The following is a 26,950-nucleotide window of genomic DNA, read 5'->3' on the forward strand; positions in this document are numbered from 1 at the left end:
AATTTTTCAATTATTAAGTTTTCGATTTTTCAAATTTGGTGTAATTTGAAAACGGTATTAACAATACATTTAGACGAATAAACTAATCGACGGGCTTGATAAGCCTTGTTTGCTCTACAGTGTCTAAATTGTGTTTGAATAATATAATAATTATCTCGAACATTAAAATTACCCTAAAATTGCGCGTATAGTCCCCGGACTATACGTTGTTTTCCCTGACGCCGGGTGCGGACTATATGCGAGGGCGGACTATAGGCGAGGGCGGACTATACGCTGCAGGAAAACCAACAAAAAATTTAAACGCAAAATAAAAAAAATTAGTGGGCATTCTCAATATAAATGAAAAATAAAATATATAACAATAGATGCTTTCTAAGAAATGGATACCGTTAACTTGGTCATTGCTACTGAAAACTGAAAATATCGGCAACAGTGTTTATATTTCTGGCATATTTTTTAACCTTTAATTTAATAAAACATAACCTAACGAAACAAGTTCAGGGAATTTTTATTCTTCTGCATCGAATACCAACAAACTCACTAGATTTTCATTGCCAACCCTACTATATAAAGAGCGTGAACGGATAATAGCTAAAGTTTATTTTAAACATTTTTCCCAAGCAAAGTTATTCTATTTGTAGACAACCAGCAATACCCACAACGACGGGTAAACCGCAGAGGAAATCAATTGTACACGCAAAGGAAATCACAGGAAATCAAAGGAAATCAAAAGGAAATCAAGAGGAAACCAACGAGAAATCAAGAGGAAATCAATGAGCAATTAACGATAAATCAACAAGAAAACAAAGGAAATCCAAAATCATCACAGCAAATCCAGTTAAACTAGATATTTTCTAGAACTAATAAACGTAACATGTACAACATAAGTCATAGCATTCATCATTAGAAAGAAAACATCAATTTAATCTTAAAAGTGGAGATTAAATAACCCTCTAAGGGCATAATGATAGAAAATTCCAGTATAATATCATAAACTGACAGCATGATATTTCAGCTTGACAAATATTAAAGTTGTAGTTAATGAAGTGCAGTTCCGATGAGAAATGATACATTATATTGCTTTATAATACCTACAAACCAAATTTATAATTTCACCCCAAATTAGTTTTTAAAAATTGAGTTTGTGATATGAGGTACCAAATTCATTAAGTTCAGGTCGTGCAAAAATCTTACTGATGATATGTTCTTGCCTTGGAAGTTTAGCTCTCAAACTTGTGAGAGTATGTTTAGAAGCCTTAGATCAATGACTTCAACTTTTAGCACAATTGTTAATTTTAGTATAAGAGATATGTTGCATCGAAGTGATAGACTGCAAACTATAAACAACATTAAAAACGATTTGGATAAAAAATTCGTTTTTCCTAGAGAAATCAGGAAAAAAAGTTCAATCATAAAGAGAAATTTTGTGAAAAATGATAACTTAGGAAACATTTCAGATAAAGCACCGTAGAATCAGCTTTACGGGATTGTTTGCGTGACACTGAAGATTTTGGAATGAAAGTGATAGATTTCAACTAAGTATGTATTTTTGCCTCCGTGTAAAGACAATGAATGCAATGACGAAGTTGAAGATGAAATGTTTAGTGAAGAACAGTGCGATCACATTGAAAATTACAACAATTCTCAAATAGCAATGAAACGTAACTGTTTTCAAAGTTTGGAAAACGATCCAGTTGCCCAAGATGGAGATTTACTGAATGATCTTTGCACAATTTCGTACGAATCTAAGAAATTTGACAGAGACATACACCTTAGAAGTTTTGATAGTGACAATATTTTTGTTGAGAAAGGTGATCTAGTCAGAATACGCTTAGATAATACAACAAAAGTTATAAAAAAGTCTTCATTTTGCTAGCTGTTAGACAATGAAAAGGATCGCGTCAGTGTGGATCGTCTCAAAAGATTTATTCAAAATAAGAAATGTAATAGTGGTAGAGTTAACTCAGAGACAGATACCTGCCTTCAACATAAAGATGTATCTCAAATTCAAAAACCAGTCCAAATTGGAAAACAAAAAAGACGCTATAATATATCAAGTGACTCATCTGATTTAGACAATCCAAGTAGTATCGAATATGATGACAGCACGGACACCGAAGGTTTGAATTCTTCCATTTATTCTGATGATTTGAATCCTCGTTATTTATTATTATATTATAGTACAATTAACAACTCAAAAACAAAACAAAAAATGTTACATTGGTAATCACTTAACCCTATTTTTTGTGATTGTTTGAAAAGGAATCCAAAAATTCCGGATGCTTTTATGTTTCCGGACATTAAAGATCAGGGGGAGATCCAAGAAAATGAATATATAATGAAACTACCTCCACCTCAGGCACTCAGAAGAGGAAGTTTAGTTTTTGAAAAAAAAAAAAAAAAATTGAAAACATATTTGATTTAATTCTAGTTTTTTTTAAGTGATGTGATTAAAATTTGTGATAATGTAACCTCAACCTGGGCCGAGATTTGTACAAGTATATATCGTAGAAAATACTAAAGTAAGAAACTGTGCAAAATTCTAGGTGCCCATGAACACTTTTAAAGGGGAAAATTACCTCTAAAAATTTATCAAGTGGGGTTATCCACTCCTTTATTGTGCAAAAAAAATTCTTACGTGTTAAATTTCGCATTTCAAAAGTTTTTTTCTAATGTGCTTCAGTTGAAAGTTGTGAACAAAAAATTAAAAGTGTTATCATCTGTATTTTATGGGTAGCTAGAATTTAGCACAGTTTTTTACTTCAACATCATCTACAATATATACACAAATCTCGACACAGGTTATGGGGTAAGTATTTTTTAAGAAGTTGTTTTATTTTGTGATATTTTGTTATGATCCAACAGAAATGCTTTACTTTTATGATTAGAGTTACCGTTTTTTTAACATTTAATAAAATAAATGAAACTACTTGTTTTTTCTGTTTATGCTACCATAATAAATGAATAAACTCAATTTTTAAAAAGTAATGACTTAAGTTATTATTATAAGTTTGATTTAGTAGGTCAAACTTTAACATGATCTTGTATGCACAACACAGAGATGAACCTAATAGAATGATTTTGGACTATTTGGTATTTATTAATTACCTCTGTGAACGTATGAGCCAGTCGTTGTTGCCTTATGAGTATGAGTCACTGATAAGTAAAAACTGCGGACGTAACTAAAAATATCCTTGGCCTTATGTACTTTTAATTTCGTAAAGTCAAAAGCAAAATTTCATAATATAATTTATTAAAAAATTAATAATAATATATAATATAATTTATTAAATCTTTGACTGATTTAAACGAACTAATTTGTACACACCAGACATTTTTAATTTCAAAATTAAAATAGACCATAAGGTTTTCTTGCTGAATGTGCAAAAAAATCTAGAATATTGCATATGTCCACTTTTAGAACAAACATTTGACCCAAGAAAGTGTAAAATTCGAACGTATACTTACACTATTGATTTAGACATCTAAAACCTCGATTTCAGAGTATCGTTCTTTTTGTAAGTAAAATCAGATTTTTTTTCTTAAACATTTCAGTTTGTTGCTTAGCAGCACAATATATTTTATTTATTTATTTTTTTCGTCTAAAGGGAAAGCACTTCAGCTTACCTAGTCACCGTACGTTAGTAAACACTTGGTAAAAAAAGGTTTAAATTCAACATCATTATCGGCAAAACAAAAAAGTCAAGTTAAAAAAAAGTTAACAATCGTCCTGTAGTACATTATGTAAACAAATTTTGAGGAAATCAAAAGGAAATCATAGGAAATCAAGAGGAAATCACAGGAAATCAAAGGAAATCACAGTAAATCAAAGGAAATCAAAGGAAATCACAGGAAATCAAAGGAAATCAGAGGAAAACAAAAGAAATCACTATCTGTTACGATTTTAGCGTATCAGCTATTCCGCGAATTTGAATTCCTACACATTCTTGAATAACTGGTTGCCTACATATTATTACGACAGGAAATACTAAAAAAATTGTGATAAAACTGAAAAGATAACAAATCGAGTGTTATTAATTTTGTTGACACAATTTAAATTTAAAAGCGGCTACAATTAAATTGGATTCTAATGATTAGTGCTGCAAGATCTAGTCTAGTGTATTTCATAGTTTCAAGTTTGATCTGTTGCTTTTAATTTTATTAATGAATGAATTACTGGGTTACTCACGTATTGTAATCTTGAAAATGCCGACAATTGAAAAAAATTGTGCACAATGTACAAAAATAAACACTAGCGAAGAGGTGTGGTGGGTTGGGTTTATTGTGGCTCTTATCACAAGGGTGATAAAGACCGTCCATGTTTATTTAAAATAAAACCAAGTTAATCATGTTTCCTGAGTGTATAGTTATTCTATGATGTAAAAGTTTCCTGTCAACGGAGATATGAATATGAACAGCATTCTTATTTCGAATAAATATAATAGTTTATTAATACAATAAAACTTACAAATATTTTATTTTACGAAAACTTTTTCTCTTTCAGTTTTTTTTTTTTAGTTTTGGAAATCGGTGAAGCAAATTTGGCGAACAATGAACAATTACCAAAAAAAATTGATTTTCGAAATGTTGGGATTTCAATTCAAATTTTGAAGATACTTATCTAAAAATTTCTCACTTTTCATTTTGAGGATTTTGAAAGAATGGTAGAAAAGATAAACACAGATAAACTGAACTTCTGGAGGTCTAAGTAAACAAAACAAATTTTTTAGTAATTTTTTATGATGCTCGAGAGGTCAAAAATTGTACGCAATGGGAATTTTAAAAATTTGATTTTCTGGTGAAATTAATAAAAAAAAATAAATAAAAAAACGGGTTTCCAAAAATTATTGAAAAAAGAAATGTGGTTGCGTAGAATTGAAACGTCCATCATACAAAATAATCCAAAGTCGATATGGGGATTGATTTTAGAAATATTGAGATTTGAAGTAAAATTTTCAAAATGAGTCAAAATTTGTTATTTCTTATTTTACGATTTTGGAAAAAAGGTTGGGAATTTCAAAGTAATAAAGTCAATAGTACCTACATCTATCAGAGAAAATAACTCAAAGTCAATATTGTGACTGATTTTCGAAATATTGGGATTTAAATTCAAATTTTGAAAATATCTAAAAATTTCTCACTTTTCATTTTGACGATTTCGAAAAATGATAGAAAATTTCGAACAGATACATTTCTGGAGGTGTGAACAAAACGATTCTTTTTTTGGTAATTTTCGATGATACTCGGGAGAAGGTCAAAAATTTTGGACAGTTGTCTAAAAAGAAATAAAAAATTCCGAAAAATAAATTTCGACAAGTTGAATATAAATACACAATAATAGTGGCATTTTTGTTAAGGAGTTATTTAGGGACAACTCTGGAAAAAATGGGTGGCCAAAGATTATAAAAAAATCATGGTTGTGTAGGAATAATATTTCTATCAGAGAAAATAATCCGAAATCGATATGGTGGTCGATTTTCGAAATATTGTGATTTAAAGTGAAATTTTCTAATATTTTTCTATTTAAGAAAATAATCCAAAATCGGTATGGCGATCGTTTTTTGAAATATTGGTATTTAAAGTAAAGTTTTTAAAATGGTTCAAAATTTGTGACTTTTCATTTTGATGATAATGGAAAAATAGTAGAAAATTTAGAAGAATTGAAGTCATAACAAAACTTCTGGAGGTCTAAGTACACAAAACAATTTTTTGTGGTAATTTTCGACGATGATGGGGAAAAGATAAAAAATTTCCTACAGGGGAGTATTGCAAAATTGAACCTTTGGCCAAGTTGTCTAAAAATCTACAAAACAATCTGGGAAATAAAATATTCGATAAATTTTCGGTTTTTAGGACACAGTATAACCTCTATAATCCGAACCCACGATTGTCCGAACAGAGGCTAGTTGAAGTCGATATCTCTTGAATTCGAACTGAACTTGAAAACATGTAGCTACTTTTTTGAAATTTTTAAAAACTGTGATATTTCACTGCACTGAATTAATTATCTAAAAGAATTATTTTTTAAACTTCGAAAATTGTCGAAAATGGGTCGAAATTTGATAGTACTTGCCAAATAACCGTCTAAGAAAATAAAAGGCGGGTAGGCCAGGCTAGTATTTGCCAAAATAAGACTCATTTTGGTTCTAATTTTCAATTTTTGGATTTTTCGACTTTGTTCTTTTAGTAAAAAATCGTAAAATGACAAATCGTGAAAAGGAAAAATTTTGACTTGAGAACTTGGAAAATTAAAAATCAAAAAAAATCTAAAAATGTAAAGTTAAAACTTGAAAAATCAAAAGATTGAAATTAAAAACTCCAAAATTGTCAAAAAATTATCAAATGAAATATTCAAAACTTCAAAAATATATAAACTAAAAAAAAAAATGAAAACAGGAATTTGGAATTCGATTTTATAAGATTTGTTTTTTTTTCAATTTTTTGATATTTTAATTTTTGATTTTCCGAATATACAGTTGTACAATTTTCCGATTTCGTAGAGCATATGTCATTTGCCAAATCAGTTTCATCTTGATAAGTACTAGCCCCGCCTATCCACCCTTTATTTTCTTATAAGAGTGGGTCATCTGCCAAAATCAGTCTTATCTTGAAAGTCCTAGCCCCGCCCACCCACCCTTACTTTCTTAGAGTATCTGTCATTTGCAAAAATCAGTCTAATACTTGCCAAAATAAGACTGATTTTGGCAGATGACCTACTCTTCTAAGAAAATAAAATGTGCTTGGGCGGGGCTAGTATTTGCCAAAATAAGACTCTTTTGGCAAATGACCTACTCTTCTAAGGATATGTACTAGCTCCGCCCACCCACCCTTTATTTTCTTTGAAAAGCGGGTCATCTGCCAAAATCAGTCTTATTTTAACAAGTACTAGCCCCGCCCACCCACCCTTTTTTTTTGTTAGAGGATATGTCATTTGCAAAAATCAGGTTCATCTTGCCAAGATAAGACTGATTTTGGCAGATGACCTATTCTTTATTTTCTTAGAAGAGTAGGTCATTGGCCAAAATGAGTCTTAGTTTGGCAAGTGGTAGCCCCGCCCACCCGCCTTTTGTTTTCTTAAGAGAGTAGATCATTTGCCAAAATCAGTCTTATCGTAGCGAATACTACTAGATTTTTCAGTTTTTCGATTTTTAAACTTTCGGATTTTTCAATTTCTCGTTTTTTAAATTTTCAATGTTTTGATCTGTCTTTCGATTTTTGATTTCTCAGGGCAACTGAAAAAACTTTCCATTTTTTAATTTTACAATTGTGGCAGTTTTCCGATTTCTCAATTATTTGATTTTTAAAAACATCGAGAAAATAGATGCATAGTTTTTTAATTTTCGATTTTTGATTTTTTGTCACCAAGTTTTTGGAAGGGAGTAAAAAGTAATTTTGATCAGCGATTGCCATTTTCACCGTAACTTTAAAACATCTAAAAATTTTGTTTCTAATTTTCAATTTTTGGATTTTTCGATTTTTCAAAATTTCAGTTCGACTAAATTTGTTCTTTCAGTAAAAAATCGAAAATGACAAATCGTGAAAAGGAAAAATTTTGACTTGAGAACTTGAAAAATTAAAAATCAAAAAAATCTAAATTGTAAAGTTAAAACTTGAAAAATCAAAAGATTGAAATTAAAAACTCAAAAATTGTCAAAAAAATTATCAAATGAAATATTCAAAAGTTGAAAAATCTATAAACTAAAAAAAGATGAAAACAGGAATTTGGAATTCGATTTTACAAGATGTTTTTTTTTTCAATTTTTCCATATTTTAGTTTTTGATTTGCCGATTATGCAGTTGTACAATTTTCCGATTTCTTATTTATCTAATTTTTCAATTTGTCATTTTTTGATTTTTTATTTTTTTTTATTTTTAGCAAGTACTAGCCCCACCCGCCACCCACCCAGCCTTTATTTTTTTAGAAGAATAAATCATCTGCCAAAATCAGTGTCATCTTGATAAGTACTAGCCCCGCCCACCCATCCTTTATTTTCTTATAAGAGTGGATCATATGCCAAAATCAGTCTTATCTTGACAAGTTCTAGCCCCGCCCACCCACCCTTATTTTCTTAGAGGATCTGTCATTTGCAAAAATCAGTCTTAAACTTGCCAAGATAAGATTGATTTTGGCAGATGACCTACTCTTCTAAGAAAATATAGGGTGGGTGGGCGGGGCTAGTACCTTTTCTTAGAAGAGTAGGTCATTCGTCAAAATGAGTCTTATTTTGGCAAATACTAACCTGGCCTTTTATTTTCTTAGAGGGTAGGTTATTTGGCAAGTACTACCACAGTGTAAAATTTCATTTTTGAAAAAGTTGTAAAAAAATTCTGAAAAAATTCAGAGATTTATATATCCCAACGTGCTGATTCCAAACTTCGAATTTTTTGAAATTTTTTTAAACTTGCGATATTTCAATGGACAATTCTGGAAAAACTATCCGGAAATTTGTATCATAATTATCAAAACTAATTTCTTATCTCGCTCCACTTGTCTAAAAATTCTGAAAAAATTCATATATATATCCCAACGTGCTGATTCCAAAAATATAGCATGTTTAAGATAACGGAGCAATATTTTCGGAAAATTCGGTGTGAAATTCGAATTTTTTGAAATTTTTGAAAATTGCGATATTTCAATGGACGATTCTGGAAAAACTGTTTAAGTTATCGAAGAAATGAAGCCAGAAGTGACTTCTGTGACCCAAAATCTACATGGAAGTATTTAGTTAAACTTCGAAAATCGTCGAAAATGGGTCGAAATTTGCATAAAGGAGATAATACGAATACATAATGGGAAATTTCATTTTTGAAAAGGTCAGAAAATTCTGATTAAATTCAGGGATAGAGATCCCGACGTGTTGATTCCAAAAATATAGCGTGGTTATGGCCACGGGGTAATATTTTTTTAGAATGTATTATTATCCATTGTTGGTTAAGAATACTTTATTTCTGTTTAATAAAATTAAGGTTTATTTCTTGAAATTTGTTTTCAGCAGTTTATGAAGTTGTTGTTCAATTCGCTCTGAGCGCTTTTTGGGAAACTCGCTGATTCGAACAAATCGCTATTCCGAACACGGCTTTCCCCAATTAATTCGGATTATCGAGGTTATACTGTACATCAAAATTTGTCACTTTTGATTTTGACAGTTCTGGAAAAATGGTAAAAATATAGACTCATAATAAGATTTCTTCTGTGGAATTTTGACTGACGTCATCCATTTGTTTTTGTGATAACCGGAAATTTACCATACTTACGATAATCCTAAGACGTATGTAAGTTAAATTATAAACTCTTGACTTTTTTTGATTTTTTTTTCAAAAAAATCTGGATGTCTAGGGCAAAAATCAAGAAGGATTCATAAATCACAAGTGTAGTATGCAGGTGTTTCTGGAACTTAAACCACTTGATTATGAGAAGAGAATAATTTATAGTAACTTGTTTATTCAAATATAGTTAATAATAACATAAAATTTTGTATAAAATACACTACATTGTAAATTATACGTAAAAAAATTCGTTCAAGATATCAAACATGCATCACTGCTACTCTCATCACTGCTACTCTCATAACTGCTACTCTCATCACTATTACCCGCCCCCGCACCTCCCGTATTACCCCCACTATTATTAACCGCGATTCCCCTGCTTTTATAATTCCCAGAATACGGAAGATCCTTCACAAAAGACTCCACTGTCTCGAAATGAACATTATCTTGCTGTTGCCCAGAAACTATCTTCGTCACTCTAATAACGTTCCATGGAAACAACAAAATTTCCTGTTCACTGGGAAAATCCGACAATTTGGCAAGTCCGCAAGCCGCCGAAGGGCTCCCTTCAAAAATCATCAAAGTCCCGGAACCCTTGACAAACATAGTTGCCATGTGCTTCACAGGAGTACACGACATAAACTGCTTCAAAAAAAAGCAATCCCCCACTTTTAGATTCTTCACCTTATGCGACATTCCTCGATAAAACATTTTGGTTGTCACCGGAGGATCATTGTCGATGTCGTGGATCGAACGAGCCAATAAAGCATACAGACTTTTGTAGGGGAAGTTATTCCACGAGTTGTCGCCCTGAAGTCGTCTACATTTATCGTTAAAGTCTGCGTACAGATTCGAGTCCATGGTGTAGGCTATGATGGCGATTTGACACTCGGTTCGTAGTTTCGACATTTTGGATTTGTACTGAAACTTGTTAGTGGCTTCTTGCCATCTTTGCGCGTAGTTTTTGTTGACGGAAAGTTCGTGTTGCAGAAGTTTCTGAATGTTGGAAAAGTCCGTCGAGATTAACTCTTTTACGTATTTGTGGACGAAGAAGCACGAGAAAGTGTCGCTGGGTTGGATTTTTTGAAGACCTTCTTCTGGGTCGGTGAAACGGACGGTTCTTCGTGTTGTCATCGTGGTGTTAAGTGTGCAGTGTGCGAAAGAGGACTGGTGAAAATTGCGCTGGATTTAGTCATTGGGGTCTTATCATAAGGAAAATAGTTGTTTATTGTATTGTTATCGTTTCGTCGAACTGGGTCCTGATATCGCCATAGGGGAAATCCCCGGCTATGAAAAGTCAACTGATTTTAGCTTTACTGAGATTTCGTTAGTGAGATTGAGTTGTATAAAATTGTATAAAATAACAGAAACGTCCAGATTTTTGGAAAAAAAATCAAAATTATAAAACAATATTATAAAAGTGTTTACTTGTGATTCATCATAGCATTCATATTTTTTATTGATCAAATTAAGAACGAGTCGTCCTATTTTTCCGAAAATGTGAAAATACGAACGTCTTTATTTAATAAGAATTATAATGATGATATTCAGAACATTCTGTCTATTGTAGCTTATTAGTTAACTATTTTGATCCTCTGTTTTGAGGGGACGAATTCATTCAGATCAAACTAATTTCTACGTGACATTCTTCCGATGTATAAACATAAACAATTTCAAGTTGTTTTTCTTATCGAGGATAACGTAATGGAGTACATCGGACAATTTGGTGCTTTCATATTTTTTTGATATTTCGTAACTCCTGATGCTGAGCCTTCGCTAGATCTAGACAAGTTTGGATAGATACTTGACAGAAAAATAATTTGTAACTTGTTTTCTAGAAGACATCGATATTTCTTGTGGATTAAGACGCCAATAAATCTCTAAGTAAGGATTATGCTTTGTTAAGATAAGAGTTTCTATGAAAGCACTGATTACCACAGTTTTAGCGCTATTTTAAATCAAGTCAATATTTGCTTGTATTAACTGAAAAGCGAGAGATAATTCAGTTTCGATTTTAAGAAATCGGGTAATCCAAGACAGTAAGGATCTTATCCAGGTCAGCTACTGATCTGGATAAAATAAAAATATGATTGATCAGTTAAATATGAAAATATAAAACAGGTGTGGAACGAAATTGTGTGACGGAAATAAATACAAAAGTACATTCAATTAAAGTAAAAAAAACATCTTTAGATGCAAGTGGATGTAAGTTTTGATATATTTTATACAAGTGGAGCGAGATAAGAAATTTCTTCTAAGAAAAGGTACTAGCCCCGCCCACCCACCCTTTATTTTTTTAGAAGAGTAGGTCATCTGCCAAAATCAGTCTTATCTTGGCAAGTATGAGACTGATTTTTGCAAATGACAGATCCTCTAAGAAAATAAGGGTGGGTGGGCGGGGCTAGACTTGTCAAGATAAGACTGATTTTGGCAGATGAAAATAATAGGTGGGCAGAGCTAGTAACTTTTCTTAAAATAGTAGGTCATTTGCCAAAATGAGTCTTATTTTGGCAAATACTAGCCTGGCCCACCCGCCTTTTATTTTCTTAGAGGGTAGGTTATTTGGCAAGTACTATCAAATTTCGACCCATTTTCGACGATTTTCGGAATTTAAAAAATAATCCTTGTAGATTTTGGGGCGCAGAAGTCACTTCCGGCTCCATTTCTTGGATAACTTTAACCTTTTTTCCAGAATTGAATAATTAATTCAGTGCATTGAAATATCACAATTTTTAAAAATTTCAAAAAGTAGGTGCATGTTTTCAAGTTCAGTTCGAATTAAAGAGATATCGACTTCAACTAGCCTCTGTAGGGACAATCGTGGGTTCGGATTATGGAGGCTATACTGTGTTTTAAAACTCGGAAATTTATCGAAATTTATTTCCCAGATTTTTTTGTTGGTTTTTAGACAACTTGTCCAAAGGTTCAATTTTGCAATACTCCCCTGTAGGAAATTTTTTATCTTCTCTCCATCATCATCGAAAGATACTACAAAAAATTGTTTTGTGTACTTAGACCTCTAGAAGTTTGTTATAACTTAATTCCTTCTAAATTTTCTACCATATTTCCAGAATCATCAAAATGAAAAGTCACAAATTTTGAAACATTTTAAAAACTTTACTTTAAATAGCAATATTTCAAAAAACGATCGCCATACCGATTTTGGATTATTTTCTCAAATAGAAAAAATTAGAAAATTTCACTTTAAATCACAATATTTCGAAAAATCGACCACCATATCGATTTCGGATTATTTTCTCTGATAGAAATATTATTCCTACATAACCATCATTTTTTTTATAATCTTTGGCCACCTATTTTTTCCAGAGTTGTCCCTAAATAACTCCTTAACAAAAATGCCACTACTATTGTGTATTTATATTCAACTTGTCGAAATTTATTTTTCAGAATTTTTTATTTCTTTTTAGACAACTATGAAATTTTTTACCTTCTCCCGAGCATCACGAAAATTACCAAAAAAAAAAAATTGTTTTGTTTAGACCTCCAGAAGTTTATCTGTGCGAAATTTTCTACCATTATTTCAAAATCGTCAAAATGAAAAGTGAGACATTTTTAGGTGTTTTAAAAATTTGAATTTAAATCCTAATATTTCGAAAATCAGCACAATATTGACTTTGAGTTATTTTCTTTAATAAATGTACTATTGACTTCATTATTTCGAATTTTCCAACCTTTTTTCCAGAATCGTCAAAATAAAAAGTGCCAAATTTTGAGTCATTTTAAAAATTTTACATCAAATCCCAATATGTCCAAAATCAATCGTCATATCGACTTTGGATTATTTTATATGATGGACGTTTCAATCGTGAGCAATCACTTTTTTTTTCAATAATTTTTGGAAACCAAATTTTTTTATTAATTTCACCAGAAACTCAAATTTTCAACATTCCCATTGTGTACAATTTTTGACCTTCTCCCGAACATCATCAAAAATTACCAAAAAAAAAATTGTTTTGTTTAGACTTCCAGAAGTTTATCTGTTCGAAATTTTCTACCATTCTTTCAAAATCTTAAAAATAAAAAGTGAGAAATTTTTAGATATTTTCAAAATTTGAAATTAATTTTTTATTTTATAGATTTTTGAACTTTTGAATATTTCATTTGATAATTTTTGACAATTTTGCCGTTTTTAATTTCAGTCTTTTGATTTTTCAAATTTTATCTTTACAATTTTGGTTTTTTTTAATTTTTAATTTTTCAAGTTCTCAAGTCAAAATTTTTCCTTTTCACGATTTGTCATTTTTCGATGTTTTACTAAAAGAACAAATTTATTCGAACTGAAATTTTGAAAAATCGAAAAATCCAAAAATTGAAAATTTAAAAAAATAAACATCTATTTTCTCGATGTTTTTAAAAATCAAATAATTGAAAAATCGGAAAACTGTGAGAATTGTAAAATTAAAAACTCGAAAGTTTTTTTCAGTTGTCCAAAGAAATCAAAAATCGAAAGACAGATAAAAAAATTGAAAATTTAAAAAACGAGAAATTGAAAAATTCGAAAGTTGGAAAATAGAAAAATTGAAAAATCTAGTAGTACCGCTACGATAAGACTGATTTTGGCAAATGATCTAAGAAAACTAAGGGCGGGTGGGTGGGGCTAACACTTGCCAAATAACCTACGTCTTAAGAAAATAAAGAATAAGTCATCTGCCAAAAAAATCAGTCTTATCTTGGTAAATGTGAGACTGATTGTTGCAAATGACATATCCTCTAAGAAAATAAGGGTGGGTGGGTGGGACTAGTGCTTGTTAAAATAAGACTGATTTTGGCAGATGACCCACTCTTCCAAGAAAATAAAGGGTGGGTGGGCGGCCGGGCCTAGTTCTTTTTCTTAGATGAGTAGGTCATTTGCCAAAATGACTCTTATTTTGGCAAATACTAGCCTGGCCCGCCCGCCTTTTATTTTTTTAAAGGGTCGCAGAAGTCACTTTCGGCCTCATTAATTCGAAAACTTCAACCTTTTTTCCAGAATTAGTTAATTAATCCAATGCACTGAAATATCGTAATTTTGAAAAATTTCTAAAAATTCAATGCAACACGTACAGAAAGATCTTGCGTCATTTTTGCAAGTAGGTTCAGTTCGGATTGCAGAGTTTTGTTCGGATTAGAGAGATATCAACTTCAACTAGCCTCTGTTAGGATTAGTGGATGTTCGGATAATCGTGCATTTTTTCGGACTTGCATATCTTGCAGGTCTTGATAAAACTAGATTATCAAAAGATATGTTTGATCCAACCTTTAGAATATCGTATTTAAGGGATTAAATCATTAGAGATGTATTAGTTCTACTGAGTAACAAGTTCATAGTGATAATTATAAAATAAAACTGCAACTGTAACAAGAAGAAAGGTTAACCTCGTGACGGGCAAGTTGAAAATAACTGATTTAATTTAATTTATTTGTGGTAACAAGCCAGTTGTTTAGGAAATTATCTCCTAATATCTGTAAAAAAATACAAACATTAAACCATATCATATCTTTTATAATTCCTTGTACGAACGCTGACTCAAAAAATAATGAATGAATCAGTTTATTTTATTGATTAAAGCACGAACGGTTATTATTAGTATTGTATTTCATGCATATAAATTGATATTACATGTGTCCTTGCTAAAAAGTAGAATACCTTATCACAAAATTTTGTTATCGGAAACTCACTTGTTTACCTGCAGTTTACCAATCCGCACATATCTTTATTTTAATTGATAGGGTTTATAAAAAAAAAAATAATTTTTCTGATAAACTGGAATTGTTTGATTGTGTTTCAGGGACGAGGCAGCTTTGTCTATCTTTATAAATTTATATAAATTCATTTAACTACTTTTTATGAATATAAAATTAAAAAATGAAATAAGATGTTAACGTTTTTGATTTAAATTTAAGTTATAGTATAATTTTGACAATATTGTTTTCAGCAGACATGGACTCCAGTTCCGACGAAGAAATCAGAAAGTGGAAGGAAAACATAAAAGACTTACAACGTAAAATAGAACAAAGAAAACGAAAAAAGCGTGAAGAAAGAAGCAATAGTCTGTCACATATTCGCCAATCCGAAGACAGTTTTTGCTCTTCGAAAACGGTATTGCCATTATTTCTATTATTACAACTTAAAAAATTGGTCTAAAGAGTTTAGACAGGACTTCGGTCGCTGATGCCAGAGAACGTAGAGAAGCGTCATAGTTTAAATTAAATGACGGTTGAGGACTCCTCGACTTATGTTGGCAACAGTGTTTGTTTCTAACTAGGAATAAAATTAACTAGAAAAAGTGTCATAATATTTTTAACGACGCGTTTTACTTTCGACAAATTGACACTAGATTTACCAGAATATTATAAGGTGCTTACTGTTTCCTTCACTTTAATTCAGGTCACACGAATCACAGTTCGCCGTCTGAGAACTTGTTTGATCTACAGACCAGAGCGCACTCAGGCGATTGTCGACTCTAAGCGTTCGGAAACGATTTGATTTATAAGCCATGATCCGTGAATTGATACACATCCTAACCGGTGTCGACCATAATTTCTTGCTGTTTCGGCTTTCGAATTCTCAGTTTTTCGAAATTTTAGTTTGGGGATTTTTCAGTTTACTCCTATTTATTATTCAATTTTCTGATTTTTCGATTTCTCAATTTTTCAATTTTTTAATTTCTCAGTTTTTGGACATTTCAGTTTTGGGATTTTTCAATATTTCTGTTCTTCGACTTTTCCATTTTTGACTTCTGGATTTTTCAATGTGTCGACTTTTTACTTTTTCGATTTTTAAGTTTTAGATTTCTCAATTTTTTGGTATTTTAATTTTTCAATTTTTAAAATTTTTGATTTTTCGATTTCTCGATTTGTCATTTCAGCTCTTCCATATTTCAATTTTTCAAACGTTTCGATTTCTTAATCTTTCGATTTTTCGACTTCCCAGTTTTAGATTTTCTGTTTTTCAATTGTCGTTTTTCAAATCTTCGATTTTTAAATTTTAGATTTTTCAATTTCTCGATTTTTCATTTCAGTTCTTCGATATTTCGATTTTTCAAGCTTTCGAATTTTTGAAGTGTTTCGATTTCTCAATCTTTTGATTTTTCGACTTCCCGGTTTTAGATTTTCTGTTTTTCAATTGTCATTTTGTCAAATTTTCGATTTTTGAATTTTTCAAATTTGACTTTTACAAACTCTCAATTTTTCGATTTTTCAATTAATCGATGTTTTGATTTTCCCATTTCTTGACCTTCGAGTGTTTCGATTTTCCTCTTCTTCAATTCTTTAATTTTTTAATTTTTCAGATTTTTGATTTTTCAATTTTTAGATTTTTTAAGATTTCTATTTTTCGACTTCACTTTTTTGATTTTTCGATTTTTCAGTTTTTAGATATTTCAGTTTTGGTATTTTTCAATATTTCTGTTCTTCGACTTTTCCATTTTTGACTTCTGGATTTTTCGATGTGTCGACTTTTTACTTTTTCGATTTTTAAATTTTAGATTTCTCAATTTTTTGGTATTTTAATTTTTCAATATTTAAAATTTTTGATTTTTCGATTTCTCGATTTTTAATTTCAGCTCTTCCATATTTCAATTTTTCAAACGTTTCGATTTCTTAATCTTTAGATTTTCTGTTTTTCAGTTGTCGTTTTTCAATTCTTCGATTTTTAAATTTTAGATTTTTCAGTTTTTTGATATTTTAATTTTTCAATATTTAAAATTTTTGATTTTTCGATTTCTCGATTTTTCATTTCAGTTCTTCGATATTTCGATTTTTCAAGTTTTCGAATTTTTCAAGTGTTTCGATTTCTCAATCTTGATTTTTTGACTTCCCGGTTTTAGATTTTCTGTTTTTTTAATTGTCATTTTGTCAAATTTTTGGTTTTTTAATTTTTCAAATTTGACTTTTACAAACTCTCAATTTTTCGATTTTTCAATTAATGGATGTTTTGATTTTCCCATTTCTTGACCTTGGAGTGTTTCGATTTTCCTCTTCTTCAATTCTTTAATTTTTTAATTTTTCAGGTTTTTGATTTTTCAATTTTTCGATTTTTTAAGATTTCTATTTTTCGACTTCACTTTTTTGATTTTTCGATTTTTCAGTTTTTAGAAATTTCAGTTTTGGAATTTTTCAATATTTCTGATCTTCGACTTTTCCATTTTTGACTTCTGGATTTTTCAATGAGTCGACTTTTTACTTTTACGATTTTAAAATTTTAGATTTCTTAATTTTTTGGTATTTTAATTTTTCAATATTTAAAATTTTTGATTTTTCGATTTCTCGATTTGTCATTTCAGCTCTTCCATATTTCAATTTTTCAAACGTTTCGATTTCTTAATATTTCGATTTTTCGACTTCCCGGTTTTAGATTTTCTGTTTTTCAATTGTCGTTTTTCAAATCTTCGATTTTTAAATTTTAGATTTTTCAGTTTTTTGATATTTTAAATTTTTAATACTTAAAATTTTAGATTTTTCGATTTCTCGATTTTTCATTTCAGTTCTTCGATATTTCGATTTTTCAAGTTTTCGAATTTTTGAAGTGTTTCGATTTCTCAATCTTTTGATTTTTCGACTTCCCGGTTTTAGATTTTCTGTTTTTCAATTGTCATTTTGTCAAATTTTCGATTTTTGAATTTTTCAAATTTGACTTTTACAAACTCTCAATTTTTCGATTTTTCAATTAATCGATGTTTTGATTTTCCCATTTCTTGACCTTGGAGTGTTTCGATTTTCCTCTTCTTCAATTCTTTAATTTTTTAATTTTTCAGGTTTTTGATTTTTCAATTTTTCGATTTTTTAAGATTTCTATTTTTCGACTTCACTTTTTTGATTTTTCGATTTTTCAGTTTTTAGAAATTTCAGTTTTGGAATTTTTCAATATTTCTGATCTTCGACTTTTCCATTTTTGACTTCTGGATTTTTCAATGAGTCGACTTTTTACTTTTACGATTTTTAAATTTTAGATTTCTCAATTTTTTGGTATTTTAATTTTTCAATATTTAAAATTTTTGATTTTTCGATTTCTCGATTTGTCATTTCAGCTCTTCCATATTTCAATTTTTCAAACGTTTCGATTTCTTAATATTTCGATTTTTCGACTTCCCGGTTTTAGATTTTCTGTTTTTCAATTGTCGTTTTTCAAATCTTCGATTTTTAAATTTTAGATTTTTCAGTTTTTTGGTATTTTAAATTTTTAATACTTAAAATTTTAGATTTTTCGATTTCTCGATTTTTCATTTCAGTTCTTCGATATTTCGATTTTTCAAGTTTTCGAATTTTTGAAGTGTTTCGATTTCTCAATCTTTTGATTTTTCGACTTCCCGGTTTTAGATTTTCTGTTTTTCAATTGTCATTTTGTCAAATTTTCGATTTTTGAATTTTTCAAATTTGACTTTTACAAACTCTCAATTTTTCGATTTTTCAATTAATCGATGTTTTGATTTTCCCATTTCTTGACCTTCGAGTGTTTCGATTTTCCTCTTCTTCAATTCTTTAATTTTTTAATTTTTCAGATTTTTGATTTTTCAATTTTTCGATTTTTTAAGATTTCTATTTTTCGACTTCATTTTTTTGATTTTTCGATTTTTCAGTTTTTAGATATTTCAGTTTTAGGATTTTTCAATATTTCAAGTCTTCGGCTTTTCTATTTTTGACTTCTGGATTTTTCGATGTGTCTACCTTTTTACTTTTTCGATTTTTCAATATTTGTATTTTTAATTTTTCGATATTTCTTAATCTTTCGATTTTTCGACTTCCTGGTTTTAGATGTTCTGTTTTTTAATTTTTCGATTTGTTAATTTTTCATTCCCGATTTATCGAGATTTGGTTGTTCAGGTTTTCGATTTATCAGTTTTTCAATTTTTTATTTTGGCCTATTTCGGTTTCTCAGTTTTTCCAATTTTCCATTTTTTTCGTTTTTTGATTTTTCCGCTTTTCCAATTTTTCAACTTTCACCTTTTTGTTTGTTGATTTCTCTATTTTTCGATTTTTCGACTTCATCACTTTTCGATTTCTCGTTCTTTTGATCTTTCAATCTCTCAATTTTTAAATTTTTCAATTTTTTAAGTTTTTTGATTTCTCGATTTATCGATATTTGAATTTTTCGAAATTTTGATTCTCAATTTCTCAATTTATAAATTGTTCAATTTTTAACTTTTCGATTTTTCGATTTTGACCTATTTCGGTTTCTCAATTGTTCGACTTTTCGACTCCACGATTTCTTGATCTTTTGATTTTTCGATTTCTCGGTTTTTCGATTTTCCAGTCTTTGGGTGTTTCGATTTTTCAGTTATCCGATTTTTTATATGTGGGGGTTTCGATTTAAATTTTTGAATTTAACATTTTTTCGATGTTCTGATGTTCCATTTCTCGATTCTCAGTTCTTCGATATTTCGATTTTTCAATGTTTCGGTTTTACGATTTTTTAAGGTTTCAATTTTTCTATTATTAGATTTCTCTATTTTTCTAATTTTCGATTATTTTCTTTTTTTCTCACTGTTAATATCATACAAAAACTGTCACTAAAAACATTTAAAAATCCATACAAAATAGAATACAGTGTTTCCAAAACATTTTCCCGAAAAAAATCCATTGGGTTATTACCGTATCATTATTTTATTGTTATAAAGATGAGCATATTCTCACATTTTTCCATAAAATTTATAAATTCCAGAAGCGTAAAAATGAATAAAAAAATCTGGAAAATCCAAAAACCAAAAATCGAGAATATAAAAAATCGAAGAACTAAAAAATTCAAAAGTTAAAAAATCGAAAAATTAAAAATGGAAAAAATTAAAACGAAAAATGAAAAATCGTAAATTCAAAAATTTAACATTGAAACTAAAAAAATTTTAAACTGAAAACTGAAAAAATTGAAGAAACGATAAATTAAAAATAGGAAAACTGAAATTTCCAGAAGAAAAATTGAAAATTGGAAAATCACAAGTTGAATAAATATTTTCTAAAAATTCTAAACTGAAAAACGACAAACTGAAAATTCGAAATATCGAAAATTTACAAAATGGCAAATCTGAGAAATCTAAAAGTTGAAAAGCCGAGAAATTGAAAATTAAAATATTTAAAAAGTCAAAAATCAAAACGTCACCTTAGAACTGGTTTGCCGCATATCCAGATCGCGTCCGAGGGATTTTCGCCTCTACTGTTTGGTGCAGATTTGCCGCATGTCGCACTTGGGCGAAGCGAAACATAGTTTAGATTCAGTGCTGATTTGCCGCATGTCCAAGCAGAAATCGATACAGTACCGTTATCCGTTTTCACGTACTTCCTTGCTGTTTTGCTTTTCAGCGTTAGGTTTGGGGTTGGGAAAGAAATCGTATTCAACTTCACGCGCAGAACAATAAGAATAATGTGAAATAAATAAAAAAGAGACTTAACAATTTTGATGAATCTGAAATTAAAAAAAAGCAACTGTAATTTGTGCAACTCTTTTTCTGTTGTTATAGATGTTACAAATATTTTCAAATTATTAGATTCGAAATTTTACAAATTTAAATTTCAAATAGATTTGTTGTTCGATAAACAAATAATTTAATTTTTTACTAAACAGTAACATTTTTCTTTAATTTTTTCTCGGGAATGATTGAACTTATTTTCTCTAAAGTTTTAGTGAACAAGATTTATAACGCTGCATACCAGTAAAAGAGTTCACAATTTTTTGTAGTATTCTTATTTGTAGAAACAATATTTCTACATCAATAATCACCAATAATAGATACATTTTTTATTTTTTAAATTAAAATGTTGTAAAAGTAATATGAAAATTAAAATTTCGAAGCAAAATCTGTTTAGGTGGATTTTGCTTCGAAATTTATTACTGGAACGTTTACAAAAATCAGCTTTTGACATAAAATGCTTGCAAATTTGAAACAGAATTGGAATGTTTCTTGACAATCATGCCTAATACATTTTTGACTTGTATCTTTTAAAAAGAATTATTTCCGAATTTATAGCTATTTACAATTTACGACTTACTTCAAGAACAAATTCCGTATTAGAATTTTACCTATAATAACTAAATAGATGTATGTTGTTAACTTATATAAGGTACCTTACATCGAAACGAGTAATTTGTTTTTTAATATGACATTGCCTTTCTTTATCATTCTATTTGTCTAACAATTATTGTTGTGCAATTATACGCGTGTAAATAAAAATAACTTTACAATAACTTATTTATGGGTAAATTTTTTTACCAATTAATTTAAGTGGATGGTTATATGCAATGGTAATAATAGCCGCATAAAATTCACTCACTGTATCAAAAGCTATTAAATCCAAATGTCATTGTTTATTTTTTTTATGTCTCGAGCGCAAGCTAAGGAAGTATTGTAATCAGGTTCATCGGGCGACTGGCTACTTTTATGGCTTCTCAACGTTTCATGACTCCTATAATACGAAAACATAGGTCTCTCGTTTCCGGTTGATAAAACGCTGACCAACATTTGTAATCATCCTCCCCATCATATAACGTCATCTCCAACTTTTACAGCAATAAATGTTATATAAATTTTAAAAAATAACATACTTTTTCATTTGTTGTTTATTGAGATTTTACCCTAAGCATCCAGATTGAATTGAATTACCATAACCCTAATTTCTTGAGATTTTGGAAACAGGATATACTACATACATAAAGAAAGTTAAAAGAATTTGAAGTAATGTAAATGATACTCTTTTTACATCAACATACTATTATTTATCAATTAACTGGGCATCGTCCAAAATACTGTTCATAAATTATAAGTGCAGGAAGTTTATGCAAAAACATGCAAATACATTTTTTGCGTATAATAATATGTATTGCTTTATTATTAAATATCTACTCATTTATAAGAATTATTAAAATTAGTAAAAAAAAGTATTCAAGTCTCTGTCTAGTTTAATACCTTACCTTATTAAAATAATAAGTTTAATCAATTATGTAGTTAGCAAACAATGACGTTTAATTTATACTTAGTAGGGTTCACGGCATTAACTTTTCACATTGCATGTTTAATTCGGAGTTATAATTTGAGAATATAATTTACCCGTTTATTTATTTTTGTAGTTTAGTAGTACTTCAGCAAGTTTAGAAAACTGTATGTTATTTAAAAATACGTGACAAATCACGAGGCCAGGCAATCTAGAGGTCTGACTGCTGGTTTGCGCGGGAAATACTGCATACTTTTTAGATAAAAGGAGTCTATGATAAGCGCACGTAGGAGATGATAGACAGAGAGCTAATATTTAGAGCTAATGTATTGGAAAGAAATAGGACAAGTTTACGTGCGCACACCACAGCCTCCCTTTCTTCTCTAAACAGTTTGGGATCATACCATAGTATCATAAATAATAATTGACAAAGAGTTCGCAAAGGAATCCAACGGAAATATTTATACAATTGTTTACAACTACCAATACAAATAATTCTTTCATTTTCAACTGAAAAGCGTATAACTATATTAAGTACTGGATATTATGGAGTTAGGGGTAATCAAATAGATTTGGGTTGCAGTCAACATAATTGACACTGATACATAAGACATGGTAACGAATGATTTATTTCCAAATCCAAATATACTGCATTTACAGTTTTAAACAGTATCACTGCTAATTTTCTCTGGTTGCCCGACAATAGCTACTTGTAGTCAGTATCCACGTAATGTAATAAAATACTGGAATCTAATTGTTTGAGACAACAACCTATTTTTACCCGAGTGTTCTTTATCAGTTTGAATATTTTATATAAAAAAATTACATATTAAGCTGCAATTTTAGTAGGACTGCAGCGAGTCAACGAGCCGCCTTTACTCCGCCAATGCAAAGAAAATATCATTTTATTATCCTTTGTAAAAATAATTCCTTTCTGTAAAACACATTTAAATTTGGTACTCCGTATTTCGTTCACAATTCACCATTTAACAATGGAAATTAACAATGCAATATTTGGATTCTACAGTTTTTAGGAAAAATGAATGACTGCAATGAGTTTTATCAAATGTAGATTTTATATAAAAATGAAGAAAAATAAGTCTCTTTATTTTAAAAATATTTAGAAAAAATCGAATCAAAACATCAATAACTTGACATTCCTTGTTCGTTATACTTAGTTAACTACTTCACCACGAGATTTCTAATATCGTTTCAATTTTTCATTTATTTCACATTATGAGTCCTTGCCGTATTACTTGTTCTGCGCGTGAAGTTGATTAAGAAATCTTAATCTTAATTATCTCTGAAAAATCTATTATTATCTGTAATTATTGATGAAAACAGGTATGCAGCATTATGAATTTTGTTGACTAAAATTTTAGAGAAAATAAGTTCAATCATTTCCGAGAAATCATTAAATAAAAGTGTTACTGTTAAGTAAAAAATTAAATTATTTGTTTAACGAACAACAAATCTATGTATTTGAAATTTAAATTTGTAAAATTTCGAATCTAATAATTTGAAAATATTTGTAACATCTATAACAACAGAAAAAGAGTTGCACAAATTACAGTTGCTTTTTTTTAATTTCAGATTCATCAAAATTGTTAAGTCTCTTTTTTATTTATTTCACATTATTCTTATTGTTCTGCACGTGAAGTTGAATACGATTTCTTTCCCGACCCCAAACCTAACGCTGAAAAGCAAAACAGCAAGGAAGTACGTAAAAACGGATAACGGTACTGTATCGATTTCTGCTTGGACATGCGGCAAATCAGCACTGAATCTAAACTATGTTTCGCTTCGCCCAAGTGCGACATGCGGCAAATCTGCACCAAACAGTAGAGGCGAAAATCCCTCGGACGCGATCTGGATATGCGGCAAACCAGTTCTAAGGTGACGAAAACATCAACAAATTTTAAATCGATAAAATTGAAGTAACAAAAAAGCGAAAATTCGAAAAATTAAAAATGGGGAACTTCAAAATCGAAAACAAAATTTTTAAACTGAAAACTAGAAAAATTACAAGTCAAAAAATTAAAAACCAAAAAAAACCGAAAAATACCAAAACTTAAAATATCTAACAATTCGATAAGTGAAAAATCAAAATATTGAACAGTTAAAAAACAAAATGATTAAAAAATCCCAAAGTCGTAAATATGAAGAAACGAAAAATTAAAAAACTCAAAAGTTAAAAAATCGAAACATCAAAAAATTTAAAACAGCAAATCCATAAATTGAAGTAACGAAAAACAGGAAATCCGAAAGATTAAAAATCGGGAAACTTGAAATTCGAAAAGAAAATTTGCAAAATTCAAAAGTTAAAAAATCGCAAAATTTTAAATTAAAAACTAGCAAAATTACAAGTCGGAAAATTAAAAACCAAAAAATATCAAAATTCAAAAAAACGAAAACTGAAATCATTAATTGTTTTGAATAACCTGTTTAAGCAAATCTAAAAATATGAATGCAATGACTAAAAGTCGGACTCAAAAGTTTAAAATTGGAAAACTGGAAAAATTGCAAATCGAAAAACTGACAAACGAAATGTCGAAAAATTGGAAATGGAAAAAAGTAAAATCAAAAATGGAAAATCCAGAAGAAAAATCGAAAAATGACAAAATTCAAAATAAACAGTCCAAAAATTTATAAATTCAAATCGAGAAACTGATAGAACGAAAAACTGAAAAATTGAACATCCAGAAACTGAAAAATTAAAAATTGGTAAACAAAAAAAACAAAATTGAAAAAAAGGAAAACTTAAAAATATCTAAAAATTACATACCTGATAAATCGAAAAACTGCAAAATTAAGAAAACAAAATGACTGGGAAATTTAAAAAATCCTAAAAATGTAAAAATGAAACAAAAAAATTCGAAAATTCAAAAGTTGAAAAATCGAGAAATCGGGAAATTCAGGTTAAAAAATGGAACAATTTAAAATTGAAAAGCTGGAAAAATTGTAAATTATAAAGCTGTAAACCTGAAAAATTAAAAAATTGAAAAATCAAAAAATTTAAAAATTCCAAGTCGAAACTAAAACATGAAAAAATTTAAATCTGCAAATTAAAAATACTGAAGAAACGAAAAACTGAAAATACAAAACTGCATTAAAAGTGAAAAAATTAAAAATCGGGAAACAGAAAATAAAAAAAATTGCAAAATTCAAAAGAAAAAATTTTTATTGAAAACTGGAAAAAACGAAAACATAAAATATCTAAAAATTCGATAATTGAAAAATCGAAAATCTGTAAAATAATTCAAAAATTTAAAATCCCAAAAACGTAAAAATGAAAAATCCAAAAACTAAAAATCCAGAATATAAAAATCGAAAAATTAAAAATTCAAATGTTGAAAAATCTAAAAATAAAAAAACCAAGAAACTTAAAAATTGAAAAAATTGATTTCAAAAATGAAGAGTCCAGAAGAAAAATTAAAAAACACGAAAATTCAGAATTAACAATTGAAACTGGAAAAATTGCAAATCGAAAAATTGAAGACAGAAAAATTAAAATTAGGAAAACTGAAAATTCCAAAAGCAAAATGGAAAAATAAAAAAATTCACGAGTGGCAAAATCTAAAAATTTCAAACTGAAAAGTAGGAAAATTGCAAATCGACAAATGAAAAAACGAAAAATTGAAAATTCGGAATATCGAAAAATTACAAAATTGCAAATCTGAAAAATTCAAAAGTTGAAAAGCAGAGAAATTGAAAAATAAATTCAAAATTCAAAAGTCGAAAAACAAAACATCAAAAATTTAAAATCGAAAAATTTTAAATTGAAAACTAGGAAAGTCGAAAAATTAAAACGACACATATCAACACTGGGAAAACGAAAACTTAAAACATCTAAAAATTCGGTAAGTGAAAAATCGAGTAATTGATAAATCGAAAAACTGCAAAATAATTGTAAAATTGAAAAATTAAAAAAAATGCAAAATGGAAATTTTGAAAAATAAAATAACAAAATGATTGAAAAATTTATAAATTCCAGAAGCGTAAAAATGAAGAAAAAAAACTGGAAAATCCAAAAACCAAAAATCGAAAATATAAAAAATCGAAGAACTAAAAAATTCAAAAGTTAAAAAATCGAAAAATTGGAGAACGAAAAATTAAAATTCGTAAATTCAAAAATTTAAAATTAAAACTCAAAAAATTTTAAGCTGAAAACTGAAAAAATTGAAGAGACAATAAATTAAAAATAGGAAAACTGAAATTTCCAGAAGAAAAATTGAAAATTGGAAAACTCACAAGTTGAATAAATATATTCTAAAAATTCTAAACTGAAAAACGACAAACTGAAAATTCGAAATATCGAAAATTTACAAAATGGCAAATCTGAGATCTCTAAAAGTTGAAAAGCCGAGAAATTGAAAAATAAAATATTTAAAAAGTCAAAAATCGAAACGTCAACAAATTTTAAATCGATAAAATTGAACTAACAAAAAAGCGAAAATTCGAAAAATTAAAAATGGGGAACTTCAAAATCGAAAACAAAATTTTTAAACTGAAAACTAGAAAAATTACAAGTCAAAAAATTAAAAACCAAAAAAAAAAAAACGAAAAATACCAAAACTTAAAATATCTAACAATTCGATAAGTGAAAAATCAAAATATTGATCAATTAAAAAACAAAATGATTAAAAAATCCCAAAGTCGTAAAAATGAAGAAACGAAAAATTAAAAAACTCAAAAGTTAAAAAACCGAAACATCAAAAAATTTAAAACAGCAAATCCATAAATTGAAGTAACGAAAAACAGGAAA

The 26,950-nt window shown here is 28.9% G+C and overlaps 1 protein-coding gene and 1 long non-coding RNA gene across 2 annotated transcripts in view; one reads left to right on the plus strand and one right to left on the minus strand.

Moving 5' to 3' along the window:
* Positions 1–4,283, minus strand: part of LOC135139000 (uncharacterized) — a 37,218-nt gene extending 32,935 nt beyond the window's left edge. The window contains exon 1 of the long non-coding RNA XR_010282098.1: positions 4,190–4,283. This is a non-coding gene — a long non-coding RNA (uncharacterized LOC135139000). The remainder of the gene's footprint in view (positions 1–4,189) is intronic.
* Positions 4,284–15,208: 10,925 nt separating this feature from the next.
* The window catches only part of LOC135138909 (uncharacterized), a 54,366-nt gene continuing 42,624 nt past the window's right edge, over positions 15,209–26,950 (plus strand). The window contains exon 1 of the mRNA XM_064068937.1: positions 15,209–15,367. Coding sequence (XP_063925007.1) covers positions 15,209–15,367 — 159 coding nt within the window. The remainder of the gene's footprint in view (positions 15,368–26,950) is intronic.

This window comes from Zophobas morio, unplaced genomic scaffold (genome assembly GCF_036711695.1).
Source record: "Zophobas morio isolate AGI-343-1 ecotype UQ-CSIRO unplaced genomic scaffold, CSIRO_AGI_Zmor_V1 ptg000030l, whole genome shotgun sequence".
Classification (NCBI taxonomy): domain Eukaryota; kingdom Metazoa; phylum Arthropoda; class Insecta; order Coleoptera; family Tenebrionidae; genus Zophobas; species Zophobas morio.